This window comes from Diachasmimorpha longicaudata, chromosome 3 (assembly GCF_034640455.1).
Source record: "Diachasmimorpha longicaudata isolate KC_UGA_2023 chromosome 3, iyDiaLong2, whole genome shotgun sequence".
In the NCBI taxonomy this organism is placed as follows: domain Eukaryota; kingdom Metazoa; phylum Arthropoda; class Insecta; order Hymenoptera; family Braconidae; genus Diachasmimorpha; species Diachasmimorpha longicaudata.
Genome location: NC_087227.1, coordinates 2,027,568 through 2,048,545, shown reverse-complemented (window position 1 = coordinate 2,048,545; position 20,978 = coordinate 2,027,568). Strand labels below are relative to the sequence as shown.

The 20,978-nt window shown below is 44.4% G+C and overlaps 1 protein-coding gene across 1 annotated transcript; it reads left to right on the top strand.

The window, feature by feature from the left end:
- Positions 1–15,655: 15,655 nt before the first annotated feature.
- On the top strand, positions 15,656–16,568 carry LOC135160178 (uncharacterized). Its single transcript, XM_064116417.1, has 2 exons — positions 15,656–16,031; positions 16,133–16,568. Exons 1-2 carry the CDS (start codon positions 15,837–15,839, stop codon positions 16,481–16,483), a joined length of 546 nt encoding a protein of 181 aa, XP_063972487.1. The 5' UTR covers positions 15,656–15,836; the 3' UTR covers positions 16,484–16,568.
- Positions 16,569–20,978: the final 4,410 nt, after the last annotated feature.

The window sequence follows — 20,978 nt, the reverse complement described above, 5'->3', positions numbered from 1 at the left end:
CGCATTGCACTCGTGTAGTTCGACAAGACGAAGCTATTGCACGCGGTTTCATCGGCCTACGACAATGTGTACTCAAGTTATATGCCATCATATTGCACACGAATATCAACTTCTATGATTGAGTTTTTCGTGAGCTGTGGTCGCAAAGGAAACGATGTTGCATCAGTTTCCTTGGTTATTCGACGTGCTGAAACCGAATATGATGCCAGACTTTGTCTACGTGCAGCCAAAAAAAAGTGATTCCCACGATGTCGTAAAAACGCATATGTATAATCGACTTTTTCTCGAAGACAAATTGTTCGCACGCAAACTTCGCGCATTCCACTCGTGTAGTTCGACAAGACGAAGCTATTGCACGCGGTTTCATCGGCCTACGACAATGTGTACTCAAGTTATTTGCCATCATCTCGAACACGCATATCAACTTCTATGATTGAGTTTTTCGTGAGCTGTGGTCGCAAAGAAAACGATGTTGCATCAGTTTCCTTGGTTATTCGTCGTGCTGAAACCGAATATGATGCCAGATTTTGTCTACGTGCACCCAAAAAAAAGTGATTCCCACGATGTCGTAAAAACGCATATGTATAATCGACTTTTTCTCGAAGACAAATTGTTCGCACGCAAACTTCGCGCATTGCACTCGTGTAGTTCGACAAGACGAAGCTATTGCACGCGGTTTCATCGGCCTACGACAATGTGTACTCAAGTTATATGCCATCATATTGCACACGAATATCAACTTCTATGATTGAGTTTTTCGTGAGCTGTGGTCGCAAAGAAAACGATGTTGCATCAGTTTCCTTGGTTATTCGACGTGCTGAAACCGAATATGATGCCAGACTTTGTCTACGTGCAGCCAAAAAAAAGTGATTCCCACGATGTCGTAAAAACGCATATGTATAATCGACTTTTTCGCGAAGACAAATTGTTCGCACGCAAACTTCGCGCATTGCACTCGTGTAGTTCGACAAGACGAAGCTATTGCACGCGGTTTCATCGGCCTACGACAATGTGTACTCAAGTTATATGCCATCATATCGAACACGAATATCAACTTCTATGATTGAGTTTTTCGTGAGCTGTGGTCGCAAAGAAAACGACGTTGCATCAGTTTGCTTGGTTATTCGACGTGCTGAAACCGTATATGATGCCAGACTTTGTCTACGTGCAGCCAAAAAAAAGTGATTCCCACGATGTCGTAAAAACGCATATGTATAATCGACTTTTTCTCGAAGACAAATTGTTCGCACGCAAACTTCGCGCATTGCACTCGTGTAGTTCGACAAGACGAAGCTATTGCACGCGGTTTCATCGGCCTACGACAATGTGTACTCAAGTTATATGCCATCATCTCGAACACGAATATCAACTTCAATGATTGAGTTTTTCGTGAGCTGTGGTCGCAAAGAAAACGATGTTGCATCAGTTTCCTTGGTTATTCGACGTACTGAAACCGAATATGATGCCAGATTTTGTCTACGTGCAGCCAAAAAAAAGTGATTCCCACGATGTCGTAAAAACGGATGTGTATAATCGACTTTTTCTCGAAGACAAATTGTTCGCACGCAAACTTCGCGCATTGCACTCGTGTAGTTCGACAAGACGAAGCTATTGCACGCGGTTTCATCGGCCTACGACAATGTGTACTCAAGTTATATGCCATCATATCGAACACGAATATCAACTTCTATGATTGAGTTTTTCGTGAGCTGTGGTCGCAAAGAAAACGACGTTGCATCAGTTTGCTTGGTTATTCGACGTGCTGAAACCGTATATGATGCCAGACTTTGTCTACGTGCAGCCAAAAAAAAGTGATTCCCACGATGTCGTAAAAACGCATATGTATAATCGACTTTTTCTCGAAGACAAATTGTTCGCACGCAAACTTCGCGCATTGCACTCGTGTAGTTCGACAAGACGAAGCTATTGCACGCGGTTTCATCGGCCTACGACAATGTGTACTCAAGTTATATGCCATCATCTCGAACACGAATATCAACTTCAATGATTGAGTTTTTCGTGAGCTGTGGTCGCAAAGAAAACGATGTTGCATCAGTTTCCTTGGTTATTCGACGTGCTGAAACCGAATATGATGCCAGATTTTGTCTACGTGCAGCCAAAAAAAAGTGATTCCCACGATGTCGTAAAAACGGATGTGTATAATCGACTTTTTCTCGAAGACAAATTGTTCGCACGCAAACTTCGCGCATTGCACTCGTGTAGTTCGACAAGACGAAGCTATTGCACGCGGTTTCATCGGCCTACGACAATGTGTACTCAAGTTATATGCCATCATATCGAACACGAATATCAACTTCTATGATTGAGTTTTTCGTGAGCTGTGGTCGCAAAGAAAACGATGTTGCATCAGTTTGCTTGGTTATTCGACGTGCTGAAACCGAATATGGTGCCAGATTTTGTCGACGTGCAGCCAAAAAAAAGTGATTCCCACGATGTCGTAAAAACGCATATGTATAATCGACTTTTTCTCGAAGACAAATTGTTCGCACGCAAACTTCGCGCATTGCACTCGTGTAGTTCGACAAGACGAAGCTATTGCACGCGGTTTCATCGGCCTACGACAATGTATACTCAAGTTATATGCCATCATATTGAACACGAATATCAACTTCTATGATTGAGTTTTTCGTGAGCTGTGGTCGCAAAGAAAACGATGTTGCACCAGTTTCCCTGGTTATTCGACGTGCTGAAACCGAATATGATGCCAGATTTTGTCTACGTGCAGCCAAAAAAAAGTGATTCCCACGATGTCGTAAAAACGGATGTGTATAATCGACTTTTTCTCGAAGACAAATTGTTCGCACGCAAACTTCGCGCATTGCACTCGTGTAGTTCGACAAGACGAAGCTATTGCACGCGGTTTCATCGGCCTACGACAATGTGTACTCAAGTTATATGCCATCATATCGAACACGAATATCAACTTCTATGATTGAGTTTTTCGTGAGCTGTGGTCGCAAAGAAAACGATGTTGCATCAGTTTCCTTGGTTATTCGACGTGCTGAAACCGAATATGATGCCAGACTTTGTCTACGTGCAGCCAAAAAAAAGTGATTCCCACGATGTCGTAAAAACGCATATGTATAATCGACTTTTTCTCGAAGACAAATTGTTCGCACGCAAACTTCGCGCATTGCACTCGTGTAGTTCGACAAGACAAAGCTATTGCATGCGGTTTCATCGGCCTACGACAATGTGTACTCAAGTTATATGCCATCATATCGAACACGAATATCAACTTCTATGATTGAGTTTTTCGTGAGCTGTGGTCGCAAAGAAAACGATGTTGCACCAGTTTCCCTGGTTATTCGACGTGCTGAAACCGAATATGATGCCAGATTTTGTCTACGTGCAGCCAAAAAAAAGTGATTCCCACGATGTCGTAAAAACGGATGTGTATAATCGACTTTTTCTCGAAGACAAATTGTTCGCACGCAAACTTCGCGCATTGCACTCGTGTAGTTCGACAAGACGAAGCTATTGCACGCGGTTTCATCGGCCTACGACAATGTGTACTCAAGTTATATGCCATCATCTCGAACACGAATATCAACTTCTATGATTGAGTTTTTCGTGAGCTGTGGTCGCAAAGAAAACGATGTTGCATCAGTTTGCTTGGTTATTCGACGTGCTGAAACCGAATATGGTGCCAGATTTTGTCTACGTGCAGCCAAAAAAAAGTGATTCCCACGATGTCGTAAAAACGCATATGTATAATCGACTTTTTCTGGAAGACAAATTGTTCGCACGCAAACTTCGCGCATTGCACTCGTGTAGTTCGACAAGACGAAGCTATTGCACGCGGTTTCATCGGCCTACGACAATGTGTACTCAAGTTATATGCCATCATATCGAACACGAATATCAACTTCTATGATTGAGTTTTTCGTGAGCTGTGGTCGCAAAGAAAACGATGTTGCATCAGTTTCCTTGGTTATTCGACGTGCTGAAACCGAATATGGTGCCAGATTTTGTCTACGTGCAGCCAAAAAAAAGTGATTCCCACGATGTCGTAAAAACGCTATGTATAATCGACTTTTTCTCGAAGACAAATTGTTCGCACGCAAACTTCGCGCATAGCACTCGTGTAGTTCGACAAGACGAAGCTATTGCACGCGGTTTGATCGGCCTACGACAATGTGTACTCAAGTTATATGCCATCATCTCGAACACGCATATCAACTTCTATGATTGAGTTTTTCGTGAGCTGTGGTCGCAAAGGAAACGATGTTGCATCAGTTTCCTTGGTTATTCGTCGTGCTGAAACCGAATATGATGCCAGATTTTGTCTACGTGCAGCCAAAAAAAAGTGATTCCCACGATGTCGTAAAAACGCATATGTATAATCGACTTTTTCTCGAAGACAAATTGTTCGCACGCAAACTTCGCGCATTGCGCTCGTGTAGTTCGACAAGACGAAGCTATTGCACGCGGTTTCATCGGCCTACGACAATGTGTACTCAAGTTATATGCCATCATATCGAACACGAATATCAACTTCTATGATTGAGTTTTTCGTGAGCTGTGGTCGCAAAGAAAACGATGTTGCATCAGTTTCCTTGGTTATTCGACGTGCTGAAACCGAATATGATGCCAGACTTTGTCTACGTGCAGCCAAAAAAAAGTGATTCCCACGATGTCGTAAAAATGCATATGTATAATCGACTTTTTCTCGAAGACAAATTGTTCGCACGCAAACTTCGCGCATTGCACTCGTGTAGTTCGACAAGACGAAGCTATTGCACGCGGTTTCATCGGCCTACGACAATGTGTACTCAAGTTATATGCCATCATATTGCACACGAATATCAACTTCTATGATTGAGTTTTTCGTGAGCTGTGGTCGCAAAGAAAACGATGTTGCATCAGTTTCCTTGGTTATTCGACGTGCTGAAACCGAATATGATGCCAGACTTTGTCTACGTGCAGCCAAAAAAAAGTGATTCCCACGATGTCGTAAAAACGGATGTGTATAATCGACTTTTTCTCGAAGACAAATTGTTCGCACGCAAACTTCGCGCATTGCACTCGTGTAGTTCGACAAGACGAAGCTATTGCACGCGGTTTCATTGGCCTACGACAATGTGTACTCAAGTTATATACCATCATATCGAACACGAATATCAACTTCTATGATTGAGTTTTTCGTGAGCTGTGGTCGCAAAGAAAACGACGTTGCATCAGTTTGCTTGGTTATTCGACGTGCTGAAACCGAATATGGTGCCAGATTTTGTCTACGTGCAGCCAAAAAAAAGTGATTCCCACGATGTCGTAAAAACGCTATGTATAATCGACTTTTTCTCGAAGACAAATTGTTCGCACGCAAACTTCGCGCATAGCACTCGTGTAGTTCGACAAGACGAAGCTATTGCACGGGGTTTCATCGGCCTACGACAATGTGTACTCAAGTTATATGCCATCATATTGAACACGAATATCAACTTCTATGATTGAGTTTTTCGTGAGCTGTGGTCGCAAAGAAAACGATGTTGCATCAGTTTCCCTGGTTATTCGACGTGCTGAAACCGAATATGTAGTATCGCGAATAATTATGGGGAAATCCCCATTGTAGAAATAGTAGTATAGACGGATGTTTTTCTTAAGATAGTCTAGAGCCATAGTTTATATGATAGTTTTAGCGTAGGTGCTATTTGTGGGGTTTTCCCACAAATAGGCATAGACTGGTACAGGAATGAAAGCCTGTACCATAAATGCACTTAGAGGGTCTGTGGGTTTATGAGGCCCACAGATGTGCCAGATGGAGATCGGTGCTGCCAGCGTGGTCCAGGGATGTTAGGACCACGTGACGTGATTAGGGCCCAGTCCAGGGTTGCAAAGAGGGACAGGGCCAGAGTCGTGTCTGAGCAGTGTTAGACGATAGACGTTAGACGTTAGACGTATTTTAAATAAACATAGAGTTAGACGTTTTTGGTGTAAGTGTTTGAGAGTGAACAGTGAATTAAGAATAACAAATATAGTGAATTTACCATTAGAATCATTTGTACACTTTTCATTAAAAATATACTGATTTATCTTTTAAAAAGTAATCCTACATATTTTTGGGGGCTCGTCCGGGATACGAAAAAAAGATACAGCCCTTTTAGTGAAAAAGTGTAACAAGATGTCCGGATCTGAACGTGACCAAAGGAAGAAGCAGCAGGAGGAGTCCCAGCGACATCAAGAAGCTGCCATATGCGAAAAGTTGGAGAAGATGAAGCTTCCTCAACTTAAAGAAGCGTTGAGCAATCGGAGGCTGAAGACAACTGGCAACAAGAGCGAGTTGCAGTTACGATTGAGGACTGCGCTGTTGTTTGATCAACAACATGGTGCTTCGACTCGTAAAATCGCCAAGGGTCTCTTAGACGATAGACGTGCCAAATCAGAAGTTGATGAGGATGATGAAGACGATGGACCCAGCAGCGAGAGCAGTGACGACGAGTACGAGGAACCACCTAGACGGATTAGACGCAACAGACGACAGGAATCCAGCCGACGATCTCACAACCACATGCTCACCTTCAGGGACGTAGAAGAGTCAATAGACTCTTTCAGTGGAGACGATCACATCAGTGTGACTCGATGGATCAGTGATTTTGAAGAGTTGGCCGAAATGTGTGAATGGAGTGACGTTCAAAAAGTGACATACGCCAAGCGGATGTTGAAAGGTCCAGCAAAGTTGTTCGTTAACTACGAAAAATTTAAGAAGTGGTCGACATTAAAAAAAGGTTTGAAGGAAGAATTTGCAGAAATAGTCGACAGTTACAAGATTCACCAGGAACTGTCAAAGTGCAAAAAGAAGCCAGATGAGTCCTTTCAGGCCTACATCTATAAAATGATGGACATAGCAGCCCAAGGTGACGTGGATGTACGTTCAGTCATCCAGTATATAGTGATTGGAATTCCAGACGATCCAGTCAATAAAAACAATCTATATGGTGCAAAGACGATTAGGGATTTAAAGGAGCGATGCTCCGAATATGAAACAATGAAAGCCGAGATGAAGTTGAAGACGAAAAGTGTAACAGTGGACAAGAACAAATTTGTGAAACCGAGTGCTCCAATGAAAAGTGATAATAGTAAACACTGTTTTAATTGTGGTGAGAAAGACCACCTCAGTAGGGAGTGTCCACATAAGGAGAAAGGACAAAAGTGTTTTAAGTGCCACGGATTCGGCCACGTCGCAGCGAGATGTCCAGCGGAGCCAGATGAGAGGAAGACATCTTACGCATCCTCCGTGACATCAGGAGAAAAGCAGCTGAAGGACGTGGAGATAGGCAACCAGAGATGGACAGCAGTCATTGACACCGGAAGCGAATTGAGTTTGATAAGTAAAAAGACATATATAAAACTAGGTTCTCCATCGTTAGGACGAAATATTCGGTTTGATGGGTTAGGCGCGACCAATAATTCGACGATAGGGTCATTTGAGACGTCTATAGTTATAGACAACGAAAATTATAATATAAGATTTCATGTAGTGTGTGATTCCGTGATGAAATACTCTGTCCTGATTGGAGCTGATTTCTTGAATCAAGTGGAATTGCATTCCATTGCAGGCAGAGTAAGAATTAAGAAAATTGTAAATGTGGCTCCCGACGATGATGTTGGAATTCCACAAGTTTTGAAAATCAATATCATTGATAATAAGTCATTAGATGCATCTCACATTGACGATATAGAGTTGCGTGAAGACGTCAGTGACAGTAGTAAGACGTACAAGCCGGTAAAGACGCGAGACATAGGAGTCATGACAGACTTAGTTTTGACGGAAGATACCACAGACGCCACGACGATTCAGAGGCCACGACGATTGTCACTTTTCGAGAAACGAAAACTGGACAATCAAGTAGATGGGTTGCTGGAGCAGGGGATTGCGCGTATTTCGAATTCGGAATTTGCCAATCCTATTGTTTTAGTCGAACCAAAGAAAGAATTTTTACGCGTTGACGGATCGGAAAGAAGTCGAAAGTTTACCTCATTTGTGACGATAAATAAACAGTTACCTTTAGAAGAATTTAAATATCAAGTTCAGCATCATCGAGGGAAAAGCATGGCTCATATAGACGTTGTGAGTAGGAATCGAAGACGCAGTATTTCGGATCGTAGAACAGCCGTTCCGTTGAATGTTTCCAAAAAGGATTGTCGCGAGAATCATAAAGTCGGAAAAAGAATGGACCTAACATCTGAGGGCAGATGTTCTTTGTCAGGACGGCCGAATGTAGTATCGCGAATAATTATGGGGAAATCCCCATTGTAGAAATAGTAGTATAGACGGATGTTTTTCTTAAGATAGTCTAGAGCCATAGTTTATATGATAGTTTTAGCGTAGGTGCTATTTGTGGGGTTTTCCCACAAATAGGCATAGACTGGTACAGGAATGAAAGCCTGTACCATAAATGCACTTAGAGGGTCTGTGGGTTTATGAGGCCCACAGATGTGCCAGATGGAGATCGGTGCTGCCAGCGTGGTCCAGGGATGTTAGGACCACGTGACGTGATTAGGGCCCAGTCCAGGGTTGCAAAGAGGGACAGGGCCAGAGTCGTGTCTGAGCAGTGTTAGACGATAGACGTTAGACGTTAGACGTATTTTAAATAAACATCGAGTTAGACGTTTTTGGTGTAAGTGTTTGAGAGTGAACAGTGAATTAAGAATAACAAATATAGTGAATTTACCATTAGAATCATTTGTACACTTTTCATTAAAAATATACTGATTTATCTTTTAAAAAGTAATCCTACAAATATGATGCCAGATTTTGTCTACGTGCAGCCAAAAAAAAGTGATTCCCACGATGTCGTAAAAACGCTATGTATAATCGACTTTTTCTCGAAGACAAATTGTTCGCACGCAAACTTCGCGCATTGCACTCGTGTAGTTCGACAAGACGAAGCTATTGCACGCGGTTTCATCGGCCTACGACAATGTGTACTCAAGTTATATGCCATCATCTCGAACACGAATATCAACTTCTATGATTGAGTTTTTCGTGAGCTGTGGTCGCAAAGAAAACGATGTTGCATCAGTTTGCTTGGTTATTCGACGTGCTGAAACCGAATATGGTGCCAGATTTTGTCTACGTGCAGCCAAAAAAAAGTGATTCCCACGATGTCGTAAAACCGCATATGTATAATCGAGTTTTTCTCGAAGACAAATTGTTCGCACGCAAACTTCGCGCATTGCACTCGTGTAGTTCGACAAGACGAAGCTATTGCACGCGGTTTCATCGGCCTACGACAATGTGTACTCAAGTTATATGCCATCATATTGAACACGAATATCAACTTCTATGATTGAGTTTTTCGTGAGCTGTGGTCGCAAAGAAAACGATGTTGCATCAGTTTCCCTGGTTATTCGACGTGCTGAAACCGAATATGATGCCAGATTTTGTCTACGTGCAGCCAAAAAAAAGTGATTCCCACGATGTCGTAAAAACGGATGTGTATAATCGACTTTTTCTCGAAGACAAATTGTTCGCACGCAAACTTCGCGCATTGCACTCGTGTAGTTCGACAAGACGAAGCTATTGCACGCGGTTTCATCGGCCTACGACAATGTGTACTCAAGTTATATGCCATCATCTCGAACACGCATATCAACTTCTATGATTGAGTTTTTCGTGAGCTGTGGTCGCAAAGAAAACGATGTTGCATCAGTTTCCTTGGTTATTCGTCGTGCTGAAACCGAATATGATGCCAGATTTTGTCTACGTGCACCCAAAAAAAAGTGATTCCCACGATGTCGTAAAAACGCATATGTATAATCGACTTTTTCTCGAAGACAAATTGTTCGCACGCAAACTTCGCGCATTGCACTCGTGTAGTTCGACAAGACGAAGCTATTGCACGCGGTTTCATCGGCCTACGACAATGTGTACTCAAGTTATATGCCATCATATTGCACACGAATATCAACTACTATGATTGAGTTTTTCGTGAGCTGTGGTCGCAAAGAAAACGATGTTGCATCAGTTTCCTTGGTTATTCGACGTGCTGAAACCGAATATGGTGCCAGATTTTGTCTACGTGCAGCCAAAAAAAAGTGATTCCCACGATGTCGTAAAAACGCTATGTATAATCGACTTTTTCTCGAAGACAAATTGTTCGCACGACAACTTCGCGCATAGCACTCGTGTAGTTCGACAAGACGAAGCTATTGCACGCGGTTTCATCGGCCTACGACAATGTGTACTCAAGTTATATGCCATCATATTGAACACGAATATCAACTTCTATGATTGAGTTTTTCGTGAGCTGTGGTCGCAAAGAAAACGATGTTGCATCAGTTTCCCTGGTTATTCGACCTGCTGAAACCGAATATGATGCCAGATTTTGTCTACGTGCAGCCAAAAAAAAGTGATTCCCACGATGTCGTAAAAACGGATGTGTATAATCGACTTTTTCTCGAAGACAAATTGTTCGCACGACAACTTCGCGCATAGCACTCGTGTAGTTCGACAAGACGAAGCTATTGCACGCGGTTTCATCGGCCTACGACAATGTGTACTCAAGTTATATGCCATCATATTGAAAACGAATATCAACTTCTATGATTGAGTTTTTCGTGAGCTGTGGTCGCAAAGAAAACGCTGTTGCATCAGTTTCCCTGGTTATTCGACCTGCTGAAACCGAATATGATGCCAGATTTTGTCTACGTGCAGCCAAAAAAAAGTGATTCCCACGATGTCGTAAAAACGGATGTGTATAATCGACTTTTTCTCGAAGACAAATTGTTCGCACGCAAACTTCGCGCATTGCACTCGTGTAGTTCGACAAGACGAAGCTATTGCACGCGGTTTCATCGGCCTACGACAATGTGTACTCAAGTTATATGCCATCATCTCGAACACGCATATCAACTTCTATGATTGAGTTTTTCGTGAGCTGTGGTCGCAAAGAAAACGATGTTGCATCAGTTTCCTTGGTTATTCGTCGTGCTGAAACCGAATATGATGCCAGATTTTGTCTACGTGCAGCCAAAAAAAAGTGATTCCCACGATGTCGTAAAAACGCATATGTATAATCGACTTTTTCTCGAAGACAAATTGTTCGCACGCAAACTTCGCGCATTGCACTCGTGTAGTTCGACAAGACGCAGCTATTGCACGCGGTTTCATCGGCCTACGACAATGTGTACTCAAGTTATATGCCATCATCTCGAACACGAATATCAACTCCAATGATTGAGTTTTTCGTGAGCTGTGGTCGCAAAGAAAACGATGTTGCATCAGTTTCCTTGGTTATTCGACGTGGTGAAACCGAATATGGTGCCAGATTTTGTCTACGTGCAGCCAAAAAAAAGTGATTCCCACGATGTCGTAACAACGCTATGTATAATCGACTTTTTCTCGAAGACAAATTGTTCGCACGCAAACTTCGCGCATTGCACTCGTGTAGTTCGACAAGACGAAGCTATTGCACGCGGTTTCATCGGCCTACGACAATGTGTAATCAAGTTATATGCCATCATATTGAACACGAATATCAACTTCTATGATTGAGTTTTTCGTGAGCTGTGGTCGCAAAGAAAACGATGTTGCATCAGTTTCCCTGGTTATTCGACGTGCTGAAACCGAATATGATGCCAGATTTTGTCTACGTGCAGCCAAAAAAAAGTGATTCCCACGATGTCGTAAAAACGGATGTGTATAATCGACTTTTTCTCGAAGACAAATTGTTCGCACGCAAACTTCGCGCATTGCACTCGTGTAGTTCGACAAGACGAAGCTATTGCACGCGGTTTCATCGGCCTACGACAATGTGTACTCAAGTTATATGCCATCATCTCGAACACGAATATCAACTCCAATGATTGAGTTTTTCGTGAGCTGTGGTCGCAAAGAAAACGATGTTGCATCAGTTTCCTTGGTTATTCGACGTGGTGAAACCGAATATGGTGCCAGATTTTGTCTACGTGCAGCCAAAAAAAAGTGATTCCCACGATGTCGTAAGAACGCTATGTATAATCGACTTTTTCTCGAAGACAAATTGTTCGCACGCAAACTTCGCGCATTGCACTCGTGTAGTTCGACAAGACGAAGCTATTGCACGCGGTTTCATCGGCCTACGACAATGTGTACTCAAGTTATATGCCATCATATCGAACACGAATATCAACTCCTATGATTGAGTTTTTCGTGAGCTGTGGTCGCAAAGAAACCGATGTTGCATCAGTTTCCTTGGTTATTCGTCGTGCTGAAACCGAATATGATGCCAGTTTTTGTCTACGTGCAGCCAAAAAAAAGTGATTCCCACGATGTCGTAAAAACGGATGTGTATAATCGACTTTTTCTCGAAGACAAATTGTTCGCACGCAAACTTCGCGCATTGCACTCGTGTAGTTCGACAAGACGAAGCTATTGCACGCGGTTTCATCGGCCTACGACAATGTTTACTCAAGTTATATGCCATCATATCGAACACGAATATCAACTTCTATGATTGAGTTTTTCGTGAGCTGTGGTCGCAAAGAAAACGATGTTGCATCAGTTTCCTTGGTTATTCGACGTGCTGAAACCGAATATGGTGCCAGATTTTGTCTACGTGCAGCCAAAAAAAAGTGATTCCCACGATGTCGTAAAAACGCTATGTATAATCGACTTTTTCTCGAAGACAAATTGTTCGCACGCAAACTTCGCGCATAGCACTCGTGTAGTTCGGCAAGACGAAGCTATTGCACGCGGTTTCATCGGCCTACGACAATGTGTACTCAAGTTATATGCCATCATCTCGAACACGAATATCAACTTCTATGATTGAGTTTTTCGTGAGCTGTGGTCGCAAAGAAAACGATGTTGCATCAGTTTCCCTGGTTATTCGACGTGCTGAAACCGAATATGATGCCAGATTTTGTCTACGTGCAGCCAAAAAAAAGTGATTCCCACGATGTCGTAAAAACGGATGTGTATAATCGACTTTTTCTCGAAGACAAATTGTTCGCACGCAAACTTCGCGCATTGCACTCGTGTAGTTCGACAAGACGAAGCTATTGCACGCGGTTTCATCGGCCTACGACAATGTGTACTCAAGTTATATGCCATCATCTCGAACACGAATATCAACTCCAATGATTGAGTTTTTCGTGAGCTGTGGTCGCAAAGAAAACGATGTTGCATCAGTTTCCTTGGTTATTCGACGTGGTGAAACCGAATATGGTGCCAGATTTTGTCTACGTGCAGCCAAAAAAAAGTGATTCCCACGATGTCGTAAGAACTGTAATGGACCCGAGCGGTTGGGTTCGGGTTTCGGGGTTCACACTCGCGGATAGAGGATAGGAGCAGATATCTTCAATTGATTCACTATCTTTATTGGTTATTCCACTAGTTTATTAACAATTAAAGACTCGCTCTGAGACACAGAGTATCAGGCGAGTATAAGTACAGAAGAAGTAACTCCTTATGAATGGTATTTGGATAACTGGCCCAGAGAATACGAGTCCTCGAGTATTTATTGTCTCGTGGATTCGTATTACATCGCACGGTGACGCGCTAGAGGCCAGTTCGAGGCGTGAAGCGCTGACGCTGCGCCCCAGTTATCTACATAAGTTGAATATACGTGGATTGATCCACATATATTCATTACCTTTTATTTTCCTTTCTTCATATGTTTTGCATTCCGAATAATACGTGCCACTTTCGTGTCCTCGTATTCTCCGGATTACGAAACTGAAATGTTATGGCATTTTGGGGCATAACATCCCTCCCCGCCGGGGAAGAAAATTATTACTGATGATAATTTTCTTCTCTAACCCTATCTCATCAATAATTATAAAAACATTCCTTTTTCCTCCGTGGAGGCAAAGAGATGTTCTCTGGAAAAGTAGAAATCCTAAGAATATCCACGATCATCACCTCTGATCACTCCAATACGTGTTTACAAGTAAATCTTTCAACTTCCTTCGCTTCTCTAACACACGCAGGCTAGGGTTTCCGGCACCAGCAGTACAGAGATACTCCTAGTACAAGGGCAAGAACCACCATGACCACTGAGAATATTGATGATGGGTGGAGTAGAAATTCCTGATAGTCGAATTTCTTTTGAAGCTTCCCTAGATCTTCCTTTCCGGTCTCTAGCTGCACATGAAGGTCCTCCAATTCCTTCAGGTTCCCTATGACGTTTGTGAGTCGAATGTCGCTCACGTTATGGTCCTGCTGCTGTAGTTGCGTAATGGTGTCATTACTTAGTGTCAAGTTCAGTCTAGGCTGAATATGATTCTCCCAGGTGGTTTCCTTTGACTTTCGGCCACGGATAGTGAAATCAGGAGCGATAACCTCACAGAAATCTTCTATCCGCATTATTCCAGAACCTTGAAGGGTGTCTCGAATTTCCCCCTCTCCGCAAGCTATGGCAATTGCTTCAGGTTCCGGTGCCACGTAGAACCATGCGTTAGTCTTCCGCATTTTGATAAGCGTGAGACCTTGTAGCCGCAGATGTCTCGGGCTACACGTTTCCGGTATCTTATCTGGGCTCAGGTACATTCGCACCTCACAAGGGCTAGTGACTCTCATTTTTTGAATCGGCAAAGAGTCGGTGCATAAGTATTGTCCCCGAACTCTCTTGCAGCAATTCAATTGCCCCTCGGTCATTGGCACATACTGATGTGTTGCGCCATGTACGACCAGAAGCGCATTTGATGCCTCCAAGTACGAGTGATACCCGTTCGTTGTCCGCACAGGAATGCTATGCATCAGCATAACGTCGAATGCTTGGAAATCCACCAGGGGTATTCCTATTACCGTGATGATTTTCATGCCAACTGCGGATACACTAACAGTTGATACCTCCTGCAGTTCATGTACCCCTGCTACCTCCAACTCAAAGGGGAAACTTAAACCCTTCGGTAATTTGGCTTTCCTGAGAAGGTCGACCAATCCCTCTTCCGTGAACACTCCTGTGTCAAATATTAGCCCTTTGGAGTCGGTCAGCAGTTTTTTTAATCTCGCAGCATCCCGCATCACCCCAGTGTAGATGACCTCGACCACCAAAAAATGCTCATCTACGAGTTGCCGGTGTGCCATCTGCGTATCCTCATCCCTTATCTGTTTGATAGACCTCAACAAGATGTTTTCGTTCTTCTGAATCATCTGTTCCGTTTGAGCGAGATGAAGAAGCGTAGAGTTAACAATCTGCAACTGCTTCCCAGAACTATCCAGTGTCCCTTGAACTCCAGCCTCCAGACGTGAAATCCTCTCGCGTATTTCCCGTTCATCTTCAGCATCCATAGTCCCGAAAAGTGACTTGGCTACCGTGCCCAGACCATTTATAAGACCTCGACGGCCCTTCCTCCTCTCATTTAACCCAAACAACGCCGTGATGACGCTTCTCGTTTCCTCGAAATCGACAATCCATTGATCCACGAGGTGATGGAAGTTGGAACCCCATGGTCCAGCCCTGAAGCACAGTTGCTTCGTATAATTCAGATGTTCCTGCAGTTGATCAGCTCTCGCCAGCCATGATGCACCATCCGTGCTTGCAGCAACCGTCCAAACGTAGTTGCTCAAATGCAATCTCCCAATTGGCTCAAAATAAATTCCCGGGGTGTGGACGAATCTCTCAATCACATGTCCCTCCCCCCGAACTTCCGCGATGCTCGCCAGCATTAGCCACATGACAATAACAATTAGCGCGTCCCTTGATTTGTCAATCAGGAAGTGCGTTGAACTTTTCAATTTTACCTGACGTGGACGATGTCGCCAACCCGATGGCCGCCATGCTTGATGACGAAGCACCCTTGAATATAAAAGTGACTGCCGCCCCGTTTGGGCCACAGTCTTCCAAAAAGTTAACAGTGAAGAAGTTAACATTCCAAGAACCAACAACATGAACGCCGGAAAGTGTTTTAAGTGCGGTCGATTTGGGCACACTGTCTCCGACTGCTTCCAGCATCTCTCCATCCATGTGGACCGGATAAGATCTTCCCCATCCTGTACTCGGGGTCGGCTGTGCTCGAATCGTTCCTCGAGGAACCATCCATACCTGCGGCACTCCATGGACGACTTCGTATTCGAATATCTGGTGAGTACGAATACCTCCTTCACTTTCTTACTACCCTGTTTCTTACTGCCATTCGAAGTCTCTATTTTCGCTAATTCCTTGCTATTTTTGGAATATTTCAGCGCCATCGATACCCCTATCATCCCGGGTACTTGAACTTGGAATTCAAGGTGAAGATGAGGGACTGGAGGGTTCGTAGTAGGAAAGATCTCAATGCCCTTTGGGATCTCCCCGTACGCTCCGACATCGAGGCTGGCGTAGAGGACGTCTTCAACCTCCGAAGACTCTTCGGAGAAACTCCAGCTCCACAACCGTGCCACGTGCCCCAGTTCCTGGACGATAGCGAAAGGACGTGCGACATCTGTGCCTCCTATCTGTGGGATTATCCAGGCTATTATTATATTAATGATACTGTGATAGAGCGTCCCTCCAACGTATCTGTAACCGCTTTCAACAATAAATGGTTTAATTAAACAAACTATATGTATCTGCAGTTCTAGTCCTTTCCTGAAAATCTCCTTATCACCCGGGCAAGAAAATTCCAGAAATCCACAGGGTAGGTTAATCCGAGGCAGCGGTCCATATAGTCATGCTTCTATAAAGGGTCGAAGCCGATTTACGTGGACTCTCTGCGTTTTTTGTTTGGTTCCCGACCTGATGGTGTAGTTAACCTCACCATTCCTCTCGATAATCTCGTATGGGCCTATCCAGGGCTGAGTTAACTTCTTTGATCTTCCACGTCGTAGGACATCATTTTTCAGTAGTACCTTATCCCCGATTTTCAAATCCATAGGTACAGCGTCCTTGTCGTATTGGACTTTGCTCCTGATTTTCCCTTCATCGAGGGCCTCCCTTGCCTCCTGGTGCGCTGCGCGCAATCGTTCACGAAGCTCCTGGGCAAAATCATCATAGCAATACGTCAAACGGGGTGGCTGTTTGACGGCCGTCGGTAACTCGGCGCGTCTCCCAAAAATCAGCTCAAATGGCGTCATTTTCGTAGCCGTGTGGGGAGTGGTGTTATACGCAAATATTGCGTATGGCAGCCACGTATCCCAATCCGTTTGATCCTCCAGGATGAAGCTCCTCAGGTATTCTGCCAGAGTGCGGTGTGACCTCTCGACAATACCATTAGTCTGCGGATGATACGCCGTGGTTTGGATCTTCTTAATTCTTAGAAGCTTACAAACATTCCTAAATATCTCCCCTACAAAATTTGGTCCTTGATCCGTGAGCAATCTCTGTGGTGTACCATATTCACAGATGATTTTTTCGGCGAACGCACGCCCGATCGTATTGGCCTCTTGGTCCGGGATGGGTATGGCCTTGCTGAATTTAGTTAGCCCATCCTGAAACGTCAAGATATACTTATTCCCAGCATCCGTAATAGGTAATGGACCAACTATGTCCATTGCACATTGTTCGAATGCTGTTTCAGGGCTCTCCCCGATAATCATGGGGACCTTTGTGGCTTTTCCCAACTTGCTGAGTTGGCATTCCTCACAATTCCCCACATGGTTTTGAACATCCGACTTAATCCCCTTCCAGTAATATTTTTGCTTTAATTTGGCGTACATACGTTTTACACCCGGATGACCAGCAATCGGCGTATTATGATACTCTCGTAGTATTTCCGGAATGTCGTCGTCAGCAGGTGTAATGACCCCGCCGTCAGCGTTCGAGTCCATCGCACCTGTGCTCGCTCTTATCTGCGCTCGGGTTACCACGTTTATCCGACTTAACGCGTCAGCGTTGGTATTTAATTTACCAGGCTTGTGTACCACCTCGTATTCATACTCCTCTAATTTAATCCGCCAATGTACGAGTCTTGACCCCGGGTCCTTTACGTTAAATATCCACTTCAAGGGCCTATGGTCGGTCACTATGGTGAACTTACGCCCATATAGATAAGGACGGAAGTGACGAGCTCCCCATACAATAGCCAAGAGCTCCTTCTCTATGGTACTGTAGTTCTGCTCTGCCTTATTTAAGGTCCTGCTGGCATAGGCGATTGGTAAATCCTTGCCAATTTCCCCTTGCGATAACACAGCACCTATGGCCTTGTTTGACGCATCGGTGGTGAGCAGAAACGGATTCCCGAAATCGGGATACTGCAACACCGGAGCTGTTGTCAGAGCCCTTTTTAGGGTGTCAAAGGCGCTCTGCTCTCTCTCCCCCCAAGTCCAAGTTATGTCCTTTTTCAACAATTCAGACAAGGGTTTAGCAATTTTTGAAAAGTCTCTGATGAACTTCCGATAATACCCCGCTAATCCTAGGAAGGACATAATTTCCTTCTCGTGCTGTGGTACCGGAAATTTCACTACTGCCTCTATTTTACTAGGATCCGCTTTGATTCCATCCTTGGTAATGATGTGTCCTAGATACACCACCTCCTTCCTCAAGAAATTGCACTTATCAGGTTGAAGTCTCAGGTTCGCTTCCTTCAAGCACTGCAGTACCTCCCTCAGCCTTTTATTATGCTCCTGTAGATCCGCTCCAAAAATCACGATATCATCCAGATAGACGAAACACCGAATTCCCTGTACTCCAGCCAGGACAGAATTCATGAGCCTTTGGAAAGTTGCAGGCCCGCCCTTAACCCCGAAAGGCAATCTACAGAACTCGTAGTGCCCATACGGTGTGGAAAAGGCAGTTTTACACCTATCCTCTTCCCTTACAGGAATCTGATGAAATCCCGAGGCCAAATCCAGAGTTGAGAAATATTTGGCATTTCCCAATCGATCCAGTATATCGGATATATTGGGCAATGGAAATGAATCACCAACCGTGACTTCATTCAAGCGTCGGAAATCTACCACAACGCGGAATTTGACCTTCCCTGACGCATCCATTTTTTTAGGAACCACAAGCAAAGGCGCATTCCACTGGCTTTTGCTTGGACGCACGATTCCATTCTGCAACATCTCCTTGACCTGGTGATCCACCTCCTCCATCTGTGATTCTGGTAACCGATGAGGCCTGACATTAATAGGCGCTGTCCCCGGTTTCAATGGGATCTCATGCTTCAGATGATCTGTAGCTCCAGGAGGATCTCCTGGTAGCTGTACGATGGAGTTGTACTCCTCCAAGATTTCCAGAAGGGAATATTTCTCCTCCTGATTTAGGTGCTCAATCCTCAGATTCTCCCGCAATAATTTGATGCGGTCTTTCACCTCGCCCCTCTCGGCATCCCTCAGCATCATAATTATTTCCCCCGACGGCAGCGATTCCAGTTTAACCGTCGGTAGATTGATGAACACATCGTTGTCGTTCGTATTCACCACACAAACGAGTACTTGACCCTTTACTGCCTTCGTGAGACACTCCCCCATGAAGACGCCCTTCGCCAGTTGGTTTTTCCGGACGATACCAGTTCCGCTGCTTCGTGTGGGTACTGTTAGTAATACCTCACTTCTAGCCCCGATTTTCGTGGGTGCTTGATCCTGGAACAGCTCGAACGGATGTCCATTGATCACCAACGCCTTCCCATGGACTGTTTCCACCTTCAACGTAGGTGAAGACAGAAAATCTTCGCCTAAAATCCCCCCAAGGCAAGGAAAATTCGCAGGAACGACCTGAAACGTATGTCCCAGACATCTATTACCAATTTCCAACCGAAGAATAACCTCACCCAGGGTGGCGACGTCATGATTTGAAATCCCCCTCAAGATTCGGCTTCTCGGGGAAATCTCAACCCCTTCCGTCAGCTTGTCCACCCTCACTAAGGAAATCTTCGCTCCGGAATCTGCCAAGAACATGGTTGGCAGCTCCAGCTCCAGCGCAGTGAGTAAAATCTGTGATTTTATTTCCCCCTGCAGTGCTGGCTTTATCATCGTTGTTTTGTTTCCCTGGAAACTCCCCCCTTGCCGTGTAGGTTTTACCATCATAACTTGATAGGCTCCGACAGGCATAATTTTCCCCTCATCAGACTTATCAACCCTCCTTTTTGGATCTAGGTTACTGCTGTCGGTACCCGAATTATTATTTCGCTTACCTGCAAAATGAGACTTCACGAGCTCCGCAGGAATTCTCTGCGAGTCAGATATTCCCAATTTCTTCTTTAACTTACGGCAATCAGCGGCCTCATGACCCGCATACCGGCAATGTTTACATACAGCGCCGAATGCGTTGACGCTACGTCGCTCTGACGCAACCGGCAACGATTTGCGTTGACCTGCCTGCGGATTGCGACAATCTTTTGCAATATGACCTGATTGTCCGCAGCTGAAGCAATTCCCAGTGGATTGCCGGGCCATAGAAACTCTATTCCCGCCACTGGAGTTCCTTTGAGGCACCTCAAAATGCTTCCCTTTCTGAGGGCCAGAGATGGTTTTCTCCAAATCTACGGCTCCTGCACAGGACTCGTGGAGTGTCTTGAAATTATGGGCTCGCACCAAAATCTGCAACTGCCCTCGCAATCCCTGTTCGAACATAAGTTTAGCCAGAGACATTAGAATGGTTTTAGCGGCTACCTTTTCTACCTCCGTGAAACCAAAGTGTAGACTCAGTAAGCCATTCAATAAATCAAGGGTGGCCTCCTCCGTGCGTGCGACATATTTAGAAACACTTTCATTCTCCTTTTGCTGTATTCTGCTAAATTCTGCTTGAAGTCCGACCAGACTTTTCGCTTTTCCGAAAAGTGATCGCAATTCCTCCTCCAGCTGTTGAAATGAGGTGATCGTTCGATACTTCAATTGTTTCAAAGCAGTACCTTCAAATTTACTTCCCAGAATACCCTTTAGGAGCGAATCCTGATATTCCGGATATATCAATTCCCTAGCGGAAGTCACTGATTTCAGAAACCCATCTAGTTTATCTGAATCTTGCCCAGCAAAACAACGTACCATTTGAAGTGCGCCCTTCAGATCAAGGTATGCACTCCCCGGTGCTCGGTTATTCTGCATGTTTTGGTCTGCCCAGGCCTCCGCCAAAAGATCTCTAACTTCATTTTTCTCCTTTTCCGCTTCCTCT

Excerpts from the sequence above, each read along its gene's own strand:
- LOC135160178 (XM_064116417.1), top strand. The coding sequence starts at position 15,837 with ATGAACGCCGGAAAGTGTTTTAAGTGCGGTCGATTTGGGCACACTGTC. Across the intron at positions 16,032-16,132 it reads ACTTCGTATTCGAATATCTG|CGCCATCGATACCCCTATCA; the intron begins GTGAGTACGAAT and ends GGAATATTTCAG.